The 20,206-nt window shown below is 31.1% G+C and overlaps 2 protein-coding genes across 2 annotated transcripts in view; one reads left to right on the top strand and one right to left on the bottom strand.

Annotated features, from left to right (window-relative positions):
• LOC107445007 (protein toll-like) overlaps positions 1–2,955 on the top strand; it is a 22,433-nt gene extending 19,478 nt beyond the window's left edge. Inside the window, exon 7 of the mRNA XM_071185236.1 lies at positions 2,525–2,955. Coding sequence (XP_071041337.1) covers positions 2,525–2,816 — 292 coding nt within the window. The 3' untranslated portion in view covers positions 2,817–2,955. The remainder of the gene's footprint in view (positions 1–2,524) is intronic.
• The window catches only part of LOC107445005 (protein toll-like), a 73,884-nt gene that overhangs the window by 36,872 nt on the left and 16,806 nt on the right, over positions 1–20,206 (bottom strand). The gene's annotated exons all lie outside the window — the stretch shown is intronic.

Raw genomic sequence — 20,206 nt, 5'->3', positions numbered from 1 at the left:
ATCGCTCTCCTGACCAAACTATGGGGACCACATTTCCCAGATTGCGGCTACCCCCTATATTTTGAAGGTCAGGAATCCAAATATGTAAAAAAAAATACATGTTTATTCAGAGAAAGTACGTTTTTGTGTCTGATTTCGTAACTTAATTAATAGTTAGCACTAATTAATTAGCATATTTGAGGTCACCCCCGGGAACCATTAAGATTGACACTTAGATCGTGAAAATCCAATCATTAGAACGAAAGTTATTCAGGGTGATATCTTTTTTTTTTGCGGACTGTACATCGGGAAATATTAGGTTAATGAGACCATGTTGTGAATCAATGATTGTGCAGAAATTGTCCGGCAATCTTATGCATCCAGTCTCATCCTTAGTAACTTTTCCATCACCGATATCTAACAATTGTTCTGAGAATGTTTCAGCAGATGGATCTTGAGGCATTTAGACACGCATATTTACCTTCAGTTGAATTTTTTCAACATTACGCAACAGTGGAGATGATTTCAAGCAAGCATTGATCTCATCTGCGTACGTTGAACGCGGAATGACGGGAAGTGTTTGGCTGAAAACACCTGAAAGGAGTAACAGAGAGCAGCCAAATAATTTGTCATTGTTTTTTATATCTTTCCATGTCCTGCTCAACGCCTCAAGCGAATGTTTGTGAGTCATAGTGCATTCATCCCAGATGATAATTTTACAGTGTTTCAACACTATGGCCATAGACGATTGGTTTTTTATGTTGCACACTGCATCTGGGTTGTTTTGAATATTCAGTGACAATTTAAATACTGAATGAGCTGTTCTGCCTCCATCCAATAAAGTTGCCGCAATGCCAGATGGTGCAACGGCCAACGCGATGCCATTATTTGATCGTATTTCAGCGAGAGTTAGTGAAATAATAAATGTTTTGCGAGTTCCACCTGGTGCATCCAGAAAAATCCACCTTGACCTGCCGAAACTGCAAGCATAATGCGTTCATAAATGTTCCTTTGTTCCTTATTCATTAGTGGAACATTGCGAGTAACAATCGCTGCCTTTTCTACCGTATTGTATTGAAGTTCACGACTCATGTCAGTGTTTAATAACTCAGAGGCACTTCGGTTTGGCTGAGGCATAACGAAATGAATGAGTGGCAACTTGGCAATAATGATGCAAAGATCCTCAATAGCAATCAGTGCTTCATTGTACATAGCATCGCTGAATGCTATCGTTAGATCGTTGCAACGTGTGCGATGTTCATACCGCATATCATCCGTCATCGAATCTTAGTGATTGTCCCATAACGTTTCTGTACGGACCGGGAAACATGTAGTTAATACTATAGCAAATAGAAGGCGAATTTGCTTTGCAGTACAGTTCAATGCTGCTTCAGCAAGCATACATTCCCATTGATTGTCGTCTTCCAGCAAGCCGATTGCAAGGCATGCATCTTATTACGTTGGATGCTCATGTCCATCGAATTTACGTATATCTTGAAATGACAATGAGTCGGTGACATTAACCAATAAAAGCACTCAGTCTGCCTTGGATTGACTGTAAATACTATCCCCAAGGCATTTGATTTGAATAAACCGTGACAGGCATCAATCGATGTGCCTTGCTTGCGGGGTGTCCATTTTTTTTGTTTGAGCCCATGTGAAATAGTGTGGTACTTCTGAGTAGAGTAATGTCCGTGCAAAGGCACCAAAAGCATCCGCACGATTACACAATTCAAAAAAATTCTATGAGTGTAGTTTTTGGTGGATTTAGAGCTCGGTCAATCGCTGTCTCGTTCGTGAAATATACGCTCTGACCATTTTCAAGATGGACGGCTAAATGACTAACGGTTGGATCCCGTTCATGAATTGGGAATCCAAAGATACGCCAAATAGCTTCATTGGGGCTGATGTACTGTCCAATTTGGCACAGCGTTATTCCGTCATGGTTATTCATTGGAAGAGCAGTCACTTTGGTATTTTCAACTCGAAATACTGCCATACTTGCAAATATGCTTGATGCTCTTCTTTTAAGGGCGAGCATAAGTATTAGAGTTTAATATGACTTGTTGCAACGTACTTGAATAATGTTTTTTAATTGTTATGTTTCTATGTCTAGCATGTATCCGAATACGATTAAATAAAGATATATTTAAAATATACTTTAAATTTGTCCCAAAAATGAAAAAAATTAGTTATAAACCTACTCTCAGACCTACTGAATATACACATAAAATTTCATCAAAATTGGTCAAGCCGTTTCGGAGGAGTTTAAACACTAAAACTGTGACAAGAGATTTTTATATATATAGATTTAGATTCAAAATTTTGTTTCATTTGTTTTAATTGATTTGTTTAATTGTTTTAACTGAATAAGACTAGTGCTAACGTCTAATTGGACGTCTACTAGTAACGAAGAATATATANAAATTAATTAATATCCACTTTTTTTAAAAAAACACACAACTTTGTTGTTTCATGTCATATTGAAATATGCAGAAAAAAATGGTCTGAATTAAATCTGATGTCTGATTCTATTCTTGGATAGGCGCTATCTGAGAAACGAGTTCTGCATGGAGATACTTAGAGTGGCATTTGCGAATTCACTGGAGGAGAAATCGCATCGGATCATCCTTGTGAAATTTGGACCCTTTCCTCCCATGAAAGAGATGGATCAGAGTCTGAAGATAGTGATGGAATCTTCAAGGTGTCTCAAGTTCAGAGAGAAGTTATTCTGGGAAATGTTGCGATACGAAATGCCTGAAAAAAGACCGAATATTGATGATTATGAACTGCTAGATGACCAACCTAACGATGTGCCTTTGATACAAGAATTCTAGATGTGTCGGGAAGTTCTAGTTTTATAAATCTAACCTTTTTTGGACCTATATTTTTATTTTTTATAACTGAAAATTGCAGTTGGTAAGAAACATTGTAATTAATGTACAGTCAGAAAAAATTAAACACTATGGAATACGTTTTAAATTTTTTCAATTTTGATTGTAACTCAAAGAAGCTCACATGAGATAGATGCTATTTAATTCATGGAAGCTATAGACGCAATCATATTAACTATTCAGAATGTTTTGGCCTATTTTCTCCTTTTTGCTGAAAATTATCACTCAAAATAATGTATCTATGAGTCAACATTTCTCATGTGTAACAAAAACAACAGTTTTTTTACTGTTATGCACGAAAACATTGTAACATATGCTCAGAAAAATAAACACCATGAAATGCACTGTAATTTTTTTACATACAGGGGGGAGACATAAGGGATCAGGAGAAAATTTCTTTCCCCTACGTATAATTTGAGGAGCCTCACAAATTGCGATGGCATGTCTTCGGTTCATCCTCAGGGATGTTTCCCAAACCGACGACAATAGCTCATTGTGCAGCTCAAGTGCAACGTGAATTAAATATCTACCTTCCTATGTTAGGGTATCACAAGCAAAATAAACGTCAAGAATTTCACGAATTATGGTGATGAGGCAATACCTCCTGAATCAGAAAACCTTCACACGGTTTTTTATAAGTTATCTGCTCAAATTATTTAAAAAGTGAACCAGTTGTGCGCATGAACCCAAATTCTATTTCGAAACTAATTGAGAGCAATGCGTTATATATATTTGAGAATTGAATCTGCAGTGGTTGACAAGGAAATGAAACGAACCAATCATATTCATAAATTGAATAAATTTTTTAGACATATATTTGCTACCACTTTCTTAGTATTACTAGATTTTCTATTAAAGAACTCTTTCGTAAACTGGTTTACTTTGATAGTGGTTTGATCGGACTACCTATAAGAAACCGTGTGGAGGCTTTCAGTTGTAGAATGCGTTGGATGAAGACACCGAATTCGTATTTTAAAAGGTATATGAAACTGCGATCCTGTTATAATAATATTTTCTCTTTTAAAGCATGTTTATATAAACTAAAATTATAGAAAGGGAACTAATAAAATAAATTTAAAGATATCAACTAAGCAATTGGAAAATTGTCGTAAATTCTGAATAACACGTTTTAAATAGTTACAGAAAAAAAATTATACTTATTTTAGTTTATTTAATTGTGTTGTGATATGCTTTTCAGTATTGAGCATGATTTTTATTTTGTTGATTAATACGATTTGCTAGTTATTTACTTTCTCGTTATTTTTCATCCCTTACGAAGAACTAGCATTTAACTAGTTAATAACAAAAAAAAACCATTTAATAAATTAGTTTATGAATAAAGTGCAGTAAAATATGAACCTCGAGAGAAAATTATGAAGTTTGTATGTACAATTTAAGAATAATAATAATCCGTAACAAAAAAAAAAGAATCATGGAAACTTTTGTTTTACAAGAAGAGGGTGGAAAATTATGTATTTCTGCTTTAAAATGAAAAAAATCTGGAGTATTGCGGTTATTAATTATAAATTTAAGTCATATACTTGTTTACAGTCGTAATTATGTTTTTAAAGTAATACTATAATTAAAATAATTAAATAAGTAATAATATAATTAAAATAGCCAAAATAATGCAGAGTTTAAGTTCTTAGTAAAAAAGGCTTTTGTATGGAATAAATGTTGTCTCATTTCATCTCCGCTAGTTTTTTTTAATTCAAGAGAGTTTTCTTTAAATGCAGAGAAAATGACTTTGACTTCTTAATTCTAAGAGTTTTATTAGTAATATTCCATCCTCAATTTCTTTTTCAAATAAAAAGAATGAAACCTCTCTAAAACCTCTATCTAGATTTGCGGCACTCTTCGACAGGGATTTGCAAACTATGTCCTGTGCAACAAAATCACAGTAACTGGCATTACATTGTTAAATATCTGGCATAAAATAACGTATTTTTATTATATTTTAAAATTTAAAGCGTCAGTAAATCTTGCAAAATAATAATCAGGACAATCGCAATAATTGGGGATCACAATGAAATGCACGGTTTGAATTGTAATTAGTTATAAAATTTGTCCTGAAATTAATCACGAAAAACAGAATAATTTTTTACTGATTTACTCTTATATCCAGTGCTAGAGGCTTGTTGGCTTGTTTCAAAAGCACAAATTATCACTCATTTCAAAACTACTGTACGTTTGTATGTGATGAGCTAGTTAAAAGGATAAACGCCTTAGAATACCCATAATGCCTTAAATCAAAAGACTTTAAAATAGGACTACGAAATCGAAAATGAGAAAAATTTTGAAGAAGTTGGAAAAATTTGTTGTAAATTTTTCGTTGTTGTATTTTATTTATTTCGTAATACAGCAGATCGATGGTCTATTGGCAACGGTATGAGAAACATCCCTGAGGATAATCCGAGCACATGACATCACAGTTTTGATCCTCTGCAGAGGGAAGGGAGGGCATCCCCGCTTCGGTAGCTCGACAACCTATGTGGGAAATGGAGCATTTTACGGTAGAACAGTTTAACGAGGATCAGGCAGGATTACATAGTTGACTTTTTCATCTTTGTTGAAGTGGAAAATAAATTAATGTTTTTTTTTAGTGTAACTTTTTATATTTAAGTAAAACTATTTATATCCATTTGTTAGAAAAAATATCTTGCAATTCGAGAGGGGTTGAATCCAAAGATTCCTAGGTGCTTTTATGCCAAAAAATGCTTTTATACCAAAAAAGAACCATGACTTCGTTACCTATTCACTGTTAAATATTTTTATACTTTTTATTATTTTATGCTGATTTGAACCAAAGATATCTGGATTTTATTTGTTCATAAACGAATGTATCATGTGAATTTTCTATACACTGCCTGAAAACAGGAACTACTTGGAAAATGAGTTATACATGGAGATATTTAGAGTGGCATTTGCGAATTCAATGGAGGAGAAATTGCATCGGATCATCCTCGTGACGCGTGGACCCTACCCACCCCTGAAAGAGATGGATCAGAGTCTAAAGAGAGTGATGGAATCGTCAAGGTGTCACAAATTCGGAGATAAGTTGTTCTGGCATATGCTGCGATACGAATTGCCTGAAAAATCTCCTGATACTGGTATTGATTACGAACTGCATGGCGATAGCTCTGATGATGTTCCTTTAATACAAGAGTTCTGAGTGCTTATTATATCTAGAAATAAAGTGTGTAAATATATTTTGATTTCCTATAAAAAATAAATGTTCAAGAATCTGTATAAACTTTTGCTTATTTAAATTTTAAGCAAACATGGTAACATGCAGTCGGTAAAAATAAAGCAACATTTAATACATTCTGAGTTTTTGTATGTGACTTTCCCGACTCAGTTATGAATATAAATATAGTTATTGTTTTAATTTATTTATTGACCTTATTCATAATGATTATTTATTTCATTCTACTTAAAAAATACGGTATTCATCTAATATTCTCATTAACATGTGAAAAAGGCATAAAAATAATATAAATAAATTTTCAGTTTGATATAATACAGGGTGTTTATAAAGTCCCGGACCCATTTTGATGCTTAATAACTCATAAAATAATAAAGGTAGATTAAAATTAATAACATAAATGGTTAGATAGACTCAAAAAGTTTCATGACCCTTGTCAATGAACTTCCACGTGTGCCCCCTTCGTCGCACGGAGAATATCAAGTCGATAGTCAATTTCACGCCAGGTAGCGGCAAAGCATGTCGGCATCCACAGAGGCTATTGCGGTTGTTTCCAGTTTCTAGAAAATTCTTTTTCCACAAGATCCGCTTTTGGATGGAGGATCTTTTCGGTAAATTCTTCAGCAATTTCTCTGTGCTTGCACTATCGATTTCGTTTCTATGAACCACCATAAAATCTGTGCTTTCTCTTGCCGCGTATGCATTCTCTTTAATATCCGCTCGAATAAAACATCACATGGAAAAGTATTACATGGAACAAACACATCAAAAGTAAACATAACATTGCAATAAATGCCAAAAACAAAAGAGAGAAAAATGCGATTAATAAGCAGACAATATTTAGAAAAGTATAGTTATTTAGACTGGAAAATGAAATTATCTGAAACTAACCACACGCGCGGACGATATTTACAAAAGTAAAGATATTCAAACCTGAAAAGGAAAATATATGAGTTATTCCACCAATAAATACCATAAGTTTGTTTATATCTTCATTATTTTATGAGTTATTAAACATCAAAATTGGTCCGGGAATTTATAAACACCCTGTATAATATAAGTTGATCAAAAGATCGCAGAAGCACGTCCAGAAACCAATATGTGTTTGTTTAACTATAAGTTGTTTTGCTAATTGCAGTTCTGATGATTTTCCTCTAAAACAAGAGTTCTGAATAGATATGGAAAAAAAATTCTAGAAATAAGAAATATTTATGAATAAATATTCATTTCTGAAGCTTTATTATAATTTTCTACAGCCAAAATAAAAGTATAAGAATTTGTAAAACTATATTTTTTTCATTTAACTTTAAGAAAGAATGGGAACATACTGTCAGAAAAAATTAAGCTACTTTTTAATACAATTCGAGCTACTTTCCCGACAGAGTTATGAATTATTAATGTATTTATAGTTTAAATTTATATTCATTAATTTTATTCGCGATACTTATTTTATTTATTTCAGTTTATCAAAAAATGGCACGGATCTAATATTAAAATTAGTATATGTGCCAAACATAAAAAAAAGAAAAAAAAATTTTCAGCATAATATATTTTATGTCATCTTGCTCAAAAGACTGTAGAAAAACGCCCGAAAATACAAATGTAGCTTTTAGACATAATAACTTAATATTAAATGTAGATAATTCCGCTTAAAAAATCTTCCAAAAAGGTGTGTTTATTCATATGCTTGCCCAAAAAGTCCCCTTATCTTAGGGCTTGGGTACAAAAACGGACAACGCTATTGAATAGTTGCACGGACAAAGTGAAAATTGCATTGAACGAACAAAGGAGTTGAAGAGCTGATCATCCGTTTTTTAGATCAACAGTTAAACAGCGATAATGAATAAATGAGAATAAGAATAATTCAAAACATGACTTTAATTTTAAAGTATAGCTATTGGGATTATTTCCAATAAAAAATAGATATTTATGTTGTTAATTAAATAGGATGACCATGAATGTCTCGTCTCTCATTGATAAACTTCATGATTTAAATAGTTAAGTGACCAGTCTTGCTCTTTTTGAAAAATAGTTCATAACAGGCCTTTGTGTTTTATTCGGTTTCTTTTTCCACAATAGAACTTTTACAGTTTCATACTTCCCTTTCTTGAAAAGAAAAAAGTTTGGCAAAAATAATTCATACTCACATTGTAATATGTAAAAAATGAAGTTTTTACGGTATTACAGCTTAATAAATGCACGTGACCATTAATTTTATATTTACTAATTGACACTGCCCTCCTCTTCTACTCACTTGGCTCACCAACCTCCATGATTTCTGCAATCATTTTTTGTTTCTAGAATATGAATGGTTGACTGAATGTAAACAATAAAAAGCTTCACAAAACAGGAAGAAATTTTGAAAACTTCCCTCCGCTTATGTTATGCTTATGAGGCGATGTAGGAACAGGATTTTAATATTCTAGGAAGTTTTATAATTATGATTTTTATTGGGAAATTTTACCATACATAAAGCTTTTCTGTAAATTATATACACTGAAGAGCAAAAAAACTGGTATAACAGCCTAACATCGTGTAGGGCCCCCGGGAACACGCTGAAGTGCCGCAACACGACGTGGCATGGATTCGACCAATGTGTGAAGTAGTGCTGGAGATAATTGACACCATGAATCCTGCAGGGCTGTCCATATACCACTGGGCGTAAGAGGGGGTGGGGATATCTTCTGAACATCACATTCCAAGGCATCCCAAATATTTTCAATAATGTTCATGTCTGGAGATTTTGGTGGATTTCCGATACTCACGGTATACTCGTGAAATGGTCGTACGTGAAAATCCAAATTTCATTGCTATCTCGGAGATGCTATGTCCCATCTCCCGTGCGCCGACTATAACACCTCGTTCAAAGTCACTTAAATCTGTATAACCTGGCATTGTAGCAGCAGTAACCGATCTAAGAACTGTACTAGACACTCGTTGTCTTATATACGCGTTGCCGATCGCAGCGCTGTACTTTGATTGGCTCCACACCCCTTTATTTGCGTACTCATGTCTGTAAAAGTTTTTTTTTTGGCTCTTCAGTGTATTTTTACAGGTCGTGAGATAGAAAGCATTTAAGAATTAAGTTTAATCCATTCTTCGTTCGAATTCATTTACTCTTTGTTTCTTTTAAAATTGAATTGAAAGAACGTGTTAAAAGGTAAACACTTCGAAAATAATAATTATGTACGGCGGGCTTTTTCAAGCGTATACATTAAAATCAATCGAAAGTAATAACCCGGAAGACTTACTACTAATTTTAACCTCTAGAGCCATCTGTGCATAGACTTACACGGTCCATAAACAAATTATTATATATAAGTTAAAAAGTATTCAGATCTCTAAATCGTTATAAATATTTGGTTTTACAAATTTTGTTCTCAAAACTTCTTGAGATAAAATTCTAACCTATTTCAATTTCCATAGTTACCATGAAATTTTCCGGTAATTTTTTTTAAAACTCTTTTTAAATTTTTGAAAAATTATAAAACTTTGCTGAATGTTTCTCGCCGAAGAATTTTTTTTCGTGTCAATTGTCATAATCGGTTGTAACTATTTGTATTGGGCTCTTTAACTAATTTATAATAACAGGGGAGAATTTAATTAGATTTGATCACAGTACATATGATCAGAGGCTTCTTAAATTTTCAATATTTTGCTGTCAGAAAGAAAAATGATTATTTTTCTAACAGCAGCTTCCTTTAGTTTAATTTCTAAGAATGAGTAATATTTATTTAAAAAAAAAAGTTATTGTCCTTAAAAAAAAATTCAGAGCATTGTGTCTCCAATTATATCATGTTTGAAAAACTTTAAAATCTGACTTTGTTTCATTAAATCAGTTAAGTTGTCACTACTTCTCTTCATCTGATATAATGGTAAATAACATAAATATTTTGTAATTACTTAATGTTTCGAATTTACCCCTTAATGCAAGATTATTAAAATTAGAATAGTTTTTCTGCAAATCTTTGAAAACATGTAATGCAATTTTTGACTATATAATTCCTTAGATAATCCTTTTATATTGTATGGATAGAAAATATGTATTAAAATGTGCAGATACGAGAATAGTCACTGGAACTGTTTCTCCAAGATAAGCCTCTGCAGGGGATGGTAAAATGTTGACGGTCTTATAAATTCAAATCGGTGGTGGTATCACTTTTCTTTTGTTAACGACACGCGTTTTTTTCTCTTAGAAAATAATATTTAAGCAACCAATACTTTTGACAACTATATGTGTATTTTTGTAAATAACTTCAATAATCTACTAAACCAAACATTTTGGGCACAAACTTTACATTTTTAGGCATTAAAGATTTTAAATATGAAAACTATACTTCATTTAATTAAAATATAATACGCATTTAAAAAAAATTCTAGAGTTTTATTATTTCTTTGATGTTGAATGAAAACATTTTCTTTACTTTTTTGAATTTTACCATTTAAACTCTTAATTTATGACATGAATAAATTTGAAAATAAAACCTTAGTGCAAAATTTTTGATTATGCGAGATTTCACAACGGAATATTTATATCCCAAATTAAGAAATCGTCATTATTTGAAATTCTAAAATTATTCTCTTTTAAATTTAAAAAAAACTAAATATAATTTGTAATTTAATGACTTTCAAGAAGTTACATGTGTATATGAGCGCATTTTTTTTAAAGAATTTTTCACTTATTTCCTTAAATAAAAGTTACAATATTTATCGAATTTGATCTACAAATGTTTTTATTACTACAAATTGAATAATGGAAACAAAATTTCTAACTTTTTAGTAGTATTAAAATTAAAAATTTTATTTGGAAACATGGAATTTTGTATTCTGAATACTTTCATTGTTCACTATTTCACGGAAGTTACATTTTCATTCATTTTAACAGTTTTATGCATTTTAATGAAAATTTAATATGTTTTAAATTAATACTATATTTTCTTACATTTGTTTGATTTAAGTTTATTTTGAATTTTCAATTTCCTTGAAATGTACTTAAAAATCGTAATTGTTTTGTACCTGTACTCTTACGCGTACTCGTTACTTGTACTTTTTTACTCGTTACTTTTCAAAATCAAAACTTTTAACAATTTACTCGTTACTTTTGCCTAAAGTAATGATACTTTTACTCGTTACTTTTTAAAAGTAAACGTTCCCATGTATGATCTGAAGTAGAGAATATGCAATGTGGTCATCGACACAATGGAATTGTATAATGTTTACTGATCAATCCTTGTTTACCTTGCAGTCTGATTTATGGCGGACTTTCATAAGGAGAACGCCAGGTACCTGTTACCTAACAAAACCGTTATAGTGGTTCAGGATTGCTCGTTTCTGGTGGAATTATACAGGGTGGAATTATACAGATCTGCATGTTCAAGTCGGGACCGTGAAAGACAAAATTTATCGGGACATCATTCTAAAACAACAAGCACGTTTGTTTAGGAGTGCTATAGGAGCAGAATTTGTGTTTTCGGAGGACAACACCCGTCCTCACCGAGCAAATATCATGAACAAATGCCTTCAATCCGAGGATGTGATGCCACAATTGGCATTACATATTTATTTCCTATCTTTTAAAAATATCTTTCATGACTTAAGCTTATTTTTATTAATAGAAGAATTATATTTAAAATAAATCAAAGACTTAATCTTTTAAAACGAACATAAAATATTTATTTCTTCTCTTCTAGTCAATGTAACGGATACTTTTATTTCATTACTAATGCAGACTTATAAATTCACTGTCGCCTCTAATCGAAAACAAAAATCTATTTATAACTTTTTATTCTAAATTTCCAACGGCTAAATGTTTCGGTTGCATGGTTGTAATAATTCTCATAAATTTGTTGGCGACTCGTGATCGCCAAGGTGTTCTTTTAAACCCAATATTGATATGCTGGTTGGCTTTGTTTTGGCTATGGTATATTATGATAAATCGCCAATTTTGGATCTCCTACCCATAATTTCTATGTCTGTTACGAATAATTATATTCACTGTTAATTTCAAATTTGTGGAGGCTGGCAGCCCTTTGGGGCCTCCCCTGTCTCAATTTCTAACCGTCAGAAATGATATTCTGGCTTTATGATCTCTTAATAGAGATTATTCTGATTTCATCCCTTTGATAGGGATTTCATATATCTGTTTTGGATACAGAAATGGCCATTATCTGTCACCAATTATGCTGAATAAAATAAATTCATGTTAACGAGTTATATATTGTTTCCTGTAGACTTAATTGTTTAATTCATTCATTATTGGCCTAAATGAACAATCATGAATTTCACTATACGAGTATTGGCGGCTACTGATGGAGAAACAAACCTCCGTCATAGAGGATATCACCCGTAGAGAATAGTCAGCATTCTCACCAAACTTGAACCCGATAGAGCCTGTGTGGGACATTCTTGGCTGATGAGTTGCAAACCGTCAGCCACCTTTCAAAACTAGCTCAATTATTTATTACTCAGAATACCTAGGTGTTGTCCAGAGTGTGTTTCACTGCATGGGCGACATAAAAGGAATTAACCATCATACTAACCATGTAATTTTAAGTATTGTAAAATAAGTCACTTCTGTTTTGTTTCTGAATCTTTAATTTGCCAGAGCTGGTATTATCCTTCGTTTATGGATAAGAGTAATTAGAACCAAGATGTCTTGATCTCTTTTTATTTATAAAGGACTAATCCATGTGATGCATATGCCCAATAGAAATGCGGGAAACAGTAGTACCACAATATAATTCTTTTCAATAAATACCGTTTTGTCAAGGAAGTACAATTCTTATAATCACAAAGTAAGTGTATATTTTTTCAAATTTCGCTTAATACTGCAGAAGAATATTATGTAGAATATCTACACATAACTTTATTGCTTCATTTCAAACCAGAAAATGTAGGAAAAAAAATTTTGAAAAATAAACTACGTTAAATCTGATGTCTAATTCTATTCTTGAATAGGCGCTATCTGAGAAACGAGTTCTGCATGGAAATATTTAGAGTGGCATTTGCGAATTCACTGGAGGAAAAATTGCATCGGATCATCCTTGTGAAATTTGGACCCCTTCCTCCCATGAAAGAGATGGATCAGAGTCTGAAGATAGTGATGGAATCTTCAAGGTGTCTCAAGTTCAGACAGAAGTTATTCTGGGAAATGTTGCGATACGGAATATCTGAAAAAGATCCTGATACTAAGAATGATTACGAACTGATAGACGTCAAATCTGATGATTTATCTTCGATACAAGAATTGTAAATATCCAGAAAGTATTTTTTTTCTTCAGAAAATAGTGTAGTTTCATAAATCTATCTTTGATGGCTTTTTATTTTTATTTTTTACTAACAAATAAATGTTCAAGCAGCAGTAAAAATTGCATTTTTGTTACTAATATTCAGAAAAATGCAATCTGGAAATATACAAAGTACCGATAAGAATTGTTTTAGTTTTGATTATAATTCGTGGATCTCCCATAAGATGTTAAATATTTTTCATGGCAGTTATTTCCTACACAATCTAATAAACTTTATTAAAAATATTTCAGTCAATTTTCTAAATATTGTCGAAAATGATTACTCAAAATACTATATCTTTGAGTCAAATTTATTTATCTTTTCTTTCTTGCAAATACCGTTTTTTTAAAATTACCATTGAAGTTTGGTCATTGTAATAATTTTCAGCCCATCTGGCTAGAGATTTCTAATGTGCTTGGATGTGGCAACTCAAGCCACGAATAAGATTAAATCCCCACAAAAGGGATTTCTACTAGGCGTCTTCCCTAACCGAGGGAGAATTCAATCAGAATGAATCTTGAACTGGCGAGATAAACATCTCGTGGAATCGGAAAAATCCGATTTGAATATATAATGCACAATCAGAAAAATTTTATGTTTATTTGTGTTTATGTTTAGTGTTCCTATTGTTCTGTTTAATAAATATATAAAAAGGGAAAATTTGGAAATTCATTAAAACTTTCTGATTGTGCATTATATATTCAAATCGGATTTTTCCGATTCCACGAGATGTTTATCTCGCCAGTTCAAGATTCATTCTGATTGAATTCTCCCTCGGTTAGGGAAGACGCCTAGTAGAAATTCCTTTTGTGGGGATTTAACCTTATTCGTGGCTTGAGTTGCCACATGCGCAATGTTTATTTTCGGCTCAAACAGCTGAAAAATATAAGTTGTTTGTTTACTTTCGATGAAGACACCCACACTTTCTATGCGTTGAATGAACATAAACTGCGCAGAAGGGGTGGATAGTGAAAGATGTTACAATTTTTGACCTCTGGCACACATAACGCATCTGGACAAAACTTCAAAAAAATGGAGTACAAGGGAGTTTCAGAATACTTGTAACAACCTTACTTACAGCTAATTTTGGCAGCTAGAATAATAAACTACGCCTTATGTTCGCCAAATTGAAACCTTCATACAATAACTCTCAATATTTTGAGTGAATAAATTATGCAAAATATTTTGTACTTATTAAATTTAAAAAACAAAACAAATTTGACGAATAAAATATGATATATTTGATAAATATGAAAGGAAATAATGTGATGTTTGTACAATCAGTTACACTTGTCTGTCCCTGATAAGTTACACACCCCTCTTGAATTAAACATAAATGAGCTTAAAAAAAGTCAAATAAGTAAATAAAGTATTCCTCTACGTTTATATTGTTACGGAAAGGTTAAAAATCATGTTATCGCTATAAAGAGACCTTATCGAAAATTTTAAAACGATACTTTGACGTGAGTAAATATAAAATGACATCTCGTAACTATGAGATGACAATTTCGATAGTTTTAGTGAAGCCATAAGAAAACAAACCAACCGGTAGGCAGAGAAATATTTTTATTGCCTCAGTATATTTTTAAACTTAACCCATACGTTCTTAACAAGGGACCGTTCTTTTTTTTTATAATTAACATTAACATAATTTTGTAGAATTTATTTTGCAAATACAAAATTGTCCTGTCTATCATAATGGATTATAATCATAAATATTCATATTAGGATCTGAAGTAGAGGCTCCATCTACTACGGGGTCTTAGTAGTATCAGAAAATAATTTCCTTAGTGGTAGAAAGGGTAATGTATAAATAATATTTTAATAACTTAGAATTACAAGTATTTTGCACGCCACAAAACACAAGAAATTTAAATAGATGCATATAATTTCGCATTGACAGACCTGCCAACTTTCTACGCTTCTTTAAGAGAATATATTCTTCTGGTATCTAAGTTTTGAAAACTTGCTTTTATTTTATTATTATTAAGCTATTTTTCACACCATTGTATAAGTATAACAGCATTAAATAATTGTAGTCTCTGCTGTTGTCAACGCTCAAAGCATTTTGATAACCAAATTTATATTTAAAAAAGATAAATATCCATTTAATTCCAGCATATATATAACTTTCAAATTGAACAATCGTGGAAGAAAATATTGGTCATGGAAATTTCATGCAGTTAAAAAGATTTTTTTTCCTATTTAAGCCCTTTTAAGTGTTTATCATTGGTGAAAGTCAAAAATTAATTACGGAGAAAAAAACACTGAAAAAAAAATACGCTGGAAAGAGTATCTCGTTAAATTCTTTTATAAATTTAACGTTCCATTCGATTGGGGTCGTTAAACCTGAATTAAATGTAATTAAATAATTATTCTGGCGTATTTATATGTTTTAAAAGAATAACTATGGCACAAAGTTACATTTTTTTTTCTGTTTAAGTCCTTTAGGTGTTTATCAGTAATGAATTAATCGTCAAAGATGAATTCCGGAAAAGAGGAACATTTCCATACATTTTTTTTTACTTTATAAAATTAAATTTTTTTTTACTTTGGGATATATTTTTTTTCATAAAGTAATCTCAAAAATGTCTTTATGTTTAAAAAAATACATCTTTTTTTACTTGAGGAACTTTTATTTATTCATAAATTTTTACTTGTAAATGCAATTATATAAACTGTATACAGTATCATCATAAATAATGTATCAAATAACAATAGCCCCATCGGAGGTTAATCTTTTGATAAGTTAATAGTATTAACAAAAAGAGTAAAGTATAATTTAATTTTTTACTTGNTCAGTGTTCAAAAAAGTATACGAAAGCTAGACGTTAAGAGCGTATCCAATGAGCGAGCAGGGGGCGAAGCCTCCTAGTTTTAATATATTACAATTACAAGTATTTTGCACGCCACTAAACCCAAGAAATTTAAACAAATACATGTAACGTCGCATTGACAGACCTGTCAACTTTGTACGCTTTTTGAGAGAATATATTCTTGTGGCATCGAAGCTTATGTTTTAATGTATAATTCTATGTTTCGGAAACTTGCTTTTATTTTAATATTACTAAGCTATTTTTCGCAACATTGCATAACTATTCAAAAAGTTCGTATAAAACACCGCATTCTTCTAGAATCTTGTAAGGGTAATGTATGGATCTAGAATCTAGATCCATCGTGGTGAGGCTTTTAAGATGTTGGCAAAACTTTTAAAAGCTTTAGTATATAATTATTTACCTATGTGTAAATTATTTTGCAAAAAGCGTAGTACTCCGCAGCCCTGCACAGACGAATGCTTAAGTTCTTATATATTTTTTTTAAAGAAAATTCTATTTGTTTCAAAGTATTTTGCTTTGATTCACTACCACTGAAAAAAAATTATTGGCAACAGCCTGAAATAATTGTAGCCTCTGCTGTTGTCAACGCTCAAAGCGTTTTGATAACCAAATTTATATTTGAAATAGATAAATATCCATTTAATTCCAGCATATATATAACTTTCAAATTGAACTATCGTGGAATAAAATATTGGTCATAGAAATTTCATGCTGTTAATAAGATTTTTTTTCCTATTTAAGCCTTTTAAGTGTTTATCATTGGTAAAAGTCAAAAATTAATTACGGAAAAAAAACACTGAAAAAAAATGCGCTGGAAAGAGTATCTCGTTAAATTCTTTTATAAATTTAACGTTCCATTCGATTGGGGTCGTTAAACCTGAATTAAATGTAATTAAATAATTATTCTGGCGTATTTATATTTTTTAAAAGAATAACTATGGCACAAAGTTAATTTTTTTTTTCTGTTTAAGTCCTTTAAGTGTTTATCAGTAATGAATTAATCATCAAAGATGAATTCCGGAAAAAAGGAACATTTCCATGCATTTTTTTTACTTTATAAATTAAATTTTTTTTTTACTTTGGGATATATTTTTTTTCATAAAGTAATCTCAAAAATGTTTTTATGTGTAAAAAAATACATCTTTTTTTACTTGAGGAACTTTTATTTATTCATAAATGTTTAATTGTAAATGCAATTATATGAACTGTATATAATATCATTATAAATAATGTATCAAATAACAATAGTCCCATCGGAGTTTAATCGTTTGATAATTTAATATTATTTACAAAAATAGTAAAGCATAATTTAATTTTTAACTCTTATTTATTTATAAATTTTTAATTGTAAATGCAATTATATGAACTGTATATAGTACCATTATAAATAATGTATCAAATAACAATAGTCCCATCGGAGGTTAATTTTTTGATAAGTTAATAGTATTAACAAAAATAGTAAAGTATAATTTTGTTAATTTGTATAAAGAGGGAAAAATTTCTTTCCGTGAACTTTAAATTAATCCTTATATGTCACTTAACTTTTAAAAAAATACTTAATAATATTTGACTTAATGATAAGAACCGAATCAGTTGTTAAATTCATATAATTACTAACGATGTGTTTTTTTCCGGTACTCCTTATTCAGACAATATTTAAATTCCATAAAATATATCAATTAACTCACGAAAGAAAATTAACGGAGCCTTTCTGTCGTCACTTATATTTTAAAAACGACTGCAAATTGGGATTCTGGACATTGTACATTCCTTTCCTGGTTATAGACCAGGTGAAATAACAATTAAGGTGAGAAAAATTTGTTTAATATAGCTGTCACTTAAAAACTTAACAAATCTTACACATTTGTTTTATTTGTTTCAATATCATGGTGGCCAAATTATTGTATATCAACTTTACCAAAAATAAAATATTAAGTAGTAACAATTGCTACCATTTTAAAATATTCCAGAAAAGCCTCTCTTGCTAAAACAGAAAAAGTTGGAGTCAATGTGTTTATTAGGGTTTATCAAAAGCAACTTTTTTTAACAAAAAAAAATATTTAAAGAAAATGCATCTAAATTAGCATCTGCATCACTGCAAGTGAAGATAAACGTTCAAATTCTAATAAAAAATATTACTCGATTTGTTTAAAATTATGACTAGGATGCTTTTTTTCAATTTTGTTTACCTCTCTCCTATCTGATTTTTATAAATTATTTGGCTACTATAAAAGGGCAATTATTATATTTTATAGCTAAATATATTATTTAACAATAAGAGAGAAGTTAATCCTTAACTATGCTTTGCTACTTTAAACACTTGTTATGCATTAAATTATTATAATTGTAATTAGTTGACTAGTCGCAATTGTATACGAAATTTATAAAAAGTGAAATGTAACTAATTTATTGTTCAGTAAAAGTATAAAATATTTAAATAATTAGTATGGTAAAACTTATGCTTAATACGTAATACTTGATACTTAACACGTAATACTTAATGCTTAGTTTTTTAAAAAAAATTTTGATAACTAACAGTCCCACAGTAATCAAAAGAAGCGATTTCCAGTAGATCTTCGAAGTCAAGCATCACTGGTTCTGGTCAATGAGGGAGTGATTGACCTCAATGATGACCTTCCTTCAACTACAGTACGTTGAATGAACACGTCATCGGTCTACCAATACAAGAGAACCATCCGCTTTGCAAAAGATAAAAATGCGATGGCATGTCTTCAGATCATTCTCAGGGATGCGTTTCAAACCGTCGCCAATAGCCCATCGTTCAGCTCTCATGCAACGTAAATAACTCCTAATACTACTGTAAAACTTAAGAAAATAGTAATTAGTGAGAATCATGCCATGTGATTTCACTCTCCAATAATGATCGTTAGCAGGTATAATTTGATTTTATAACGTTCGAAATTGAAACATTAGGTAGAAAAAATGAATATACTTATAAATTGTATCCCTAACCCACTCGTAACTTGATATCAGTTTTCCGTCAGCAAGAAAATGCTATTTAAGATTCTTTTACAGAATAGCTAAATGATTTAATGGTTACAAAAACAACTTTTACATGTTCTTCTTGTAAGTTTTAGTACAATTATCCACATTGCAAACAGTGTTAGGTTTTTTGCTTTAAATTTCTGCTCCACAATTCCAGTTTTCTACAAAAAGCATTAACTTTATCACTCGTATCCAATATATGTGTATTTGCTTCCTGGAGTTGAAGATTCAAGTTATTTAATTTCTCGAATTTGTTGACCAAGTAGCTCAATTTCATCACAAGAAAACCATCGCGAAAATTCCCGGCTTCCGGACTGTTTTCTTTCGCTAGGAAAATGGTAATTTCTTATCTAAATTCAAAAACACGTTGTAAAAATTTCTCACGTGAATCTATCTTGTCTCGCAATAAAATAGTATTGCTGAATGTACTGAACCCATGTCTTTACAAAGTGCAGAAAAGATTCTCGATTTCAGGGCTCTCATTTTTACATAATTTGCTACAGTTACGACCATAGTAAACACAATATTCAGATCAGGACTAATTTCTTTCGAAGCCAAAGCTTCTCTGTGGATCAAACAATGTGTCTAAACGCACTGAAGCGATTTTTGTATTACAAGTGCTTGTATACTTTGGAATCTTCCGGACATTGAACGAGCACCATCGGTGCATATTCCGACGCAATTTTTCCAATCTATGTTTGCCTCGTTCATAAAATCATTTAAAATAGCAAATAATGCGGGCGCTATTGTTTTGAGTTCTATTGGTTTGCAGAAAAGTAGTTCATTCTTCTACTACTGACACATTATCTCAAAATCGAACATGGGCAATTAAATTAGCATCTTTATTACAATCTGTTGCTTCATCGAACTGTATTGAAAACAATTTGTCACGCAACTTCGAGAAAAACTGACACTGTACATCTTCTGCTATATCACCAATTCGACGAACAACAGTATCATTTGAAAGAGGTATGGACTGCAATTGTTTTGAAAAATTT

Source organism: Parasteatoda tepidariorum, chromosome 9, assembly GCF_043381705.1.
Source record: "Parasteatoda tepidariorum isolate YZ-2023 chromosome 9, CAS_Ptep_4.0, whole genome shotgun sequence".
Taxonomy (NCBI): domain Eukaryota; kingdom Metazoa; phylum Arthropoda; class Arachnida; order Araneae; family Theridiidae; genus Parasteatoda; species Parasteatoda tepidariorum.
The sequence above is the reverse complement of the archived record's forward strand: the minus strand, read 5'-3'. Positions and strand labels throughout refer to the sequence as shown.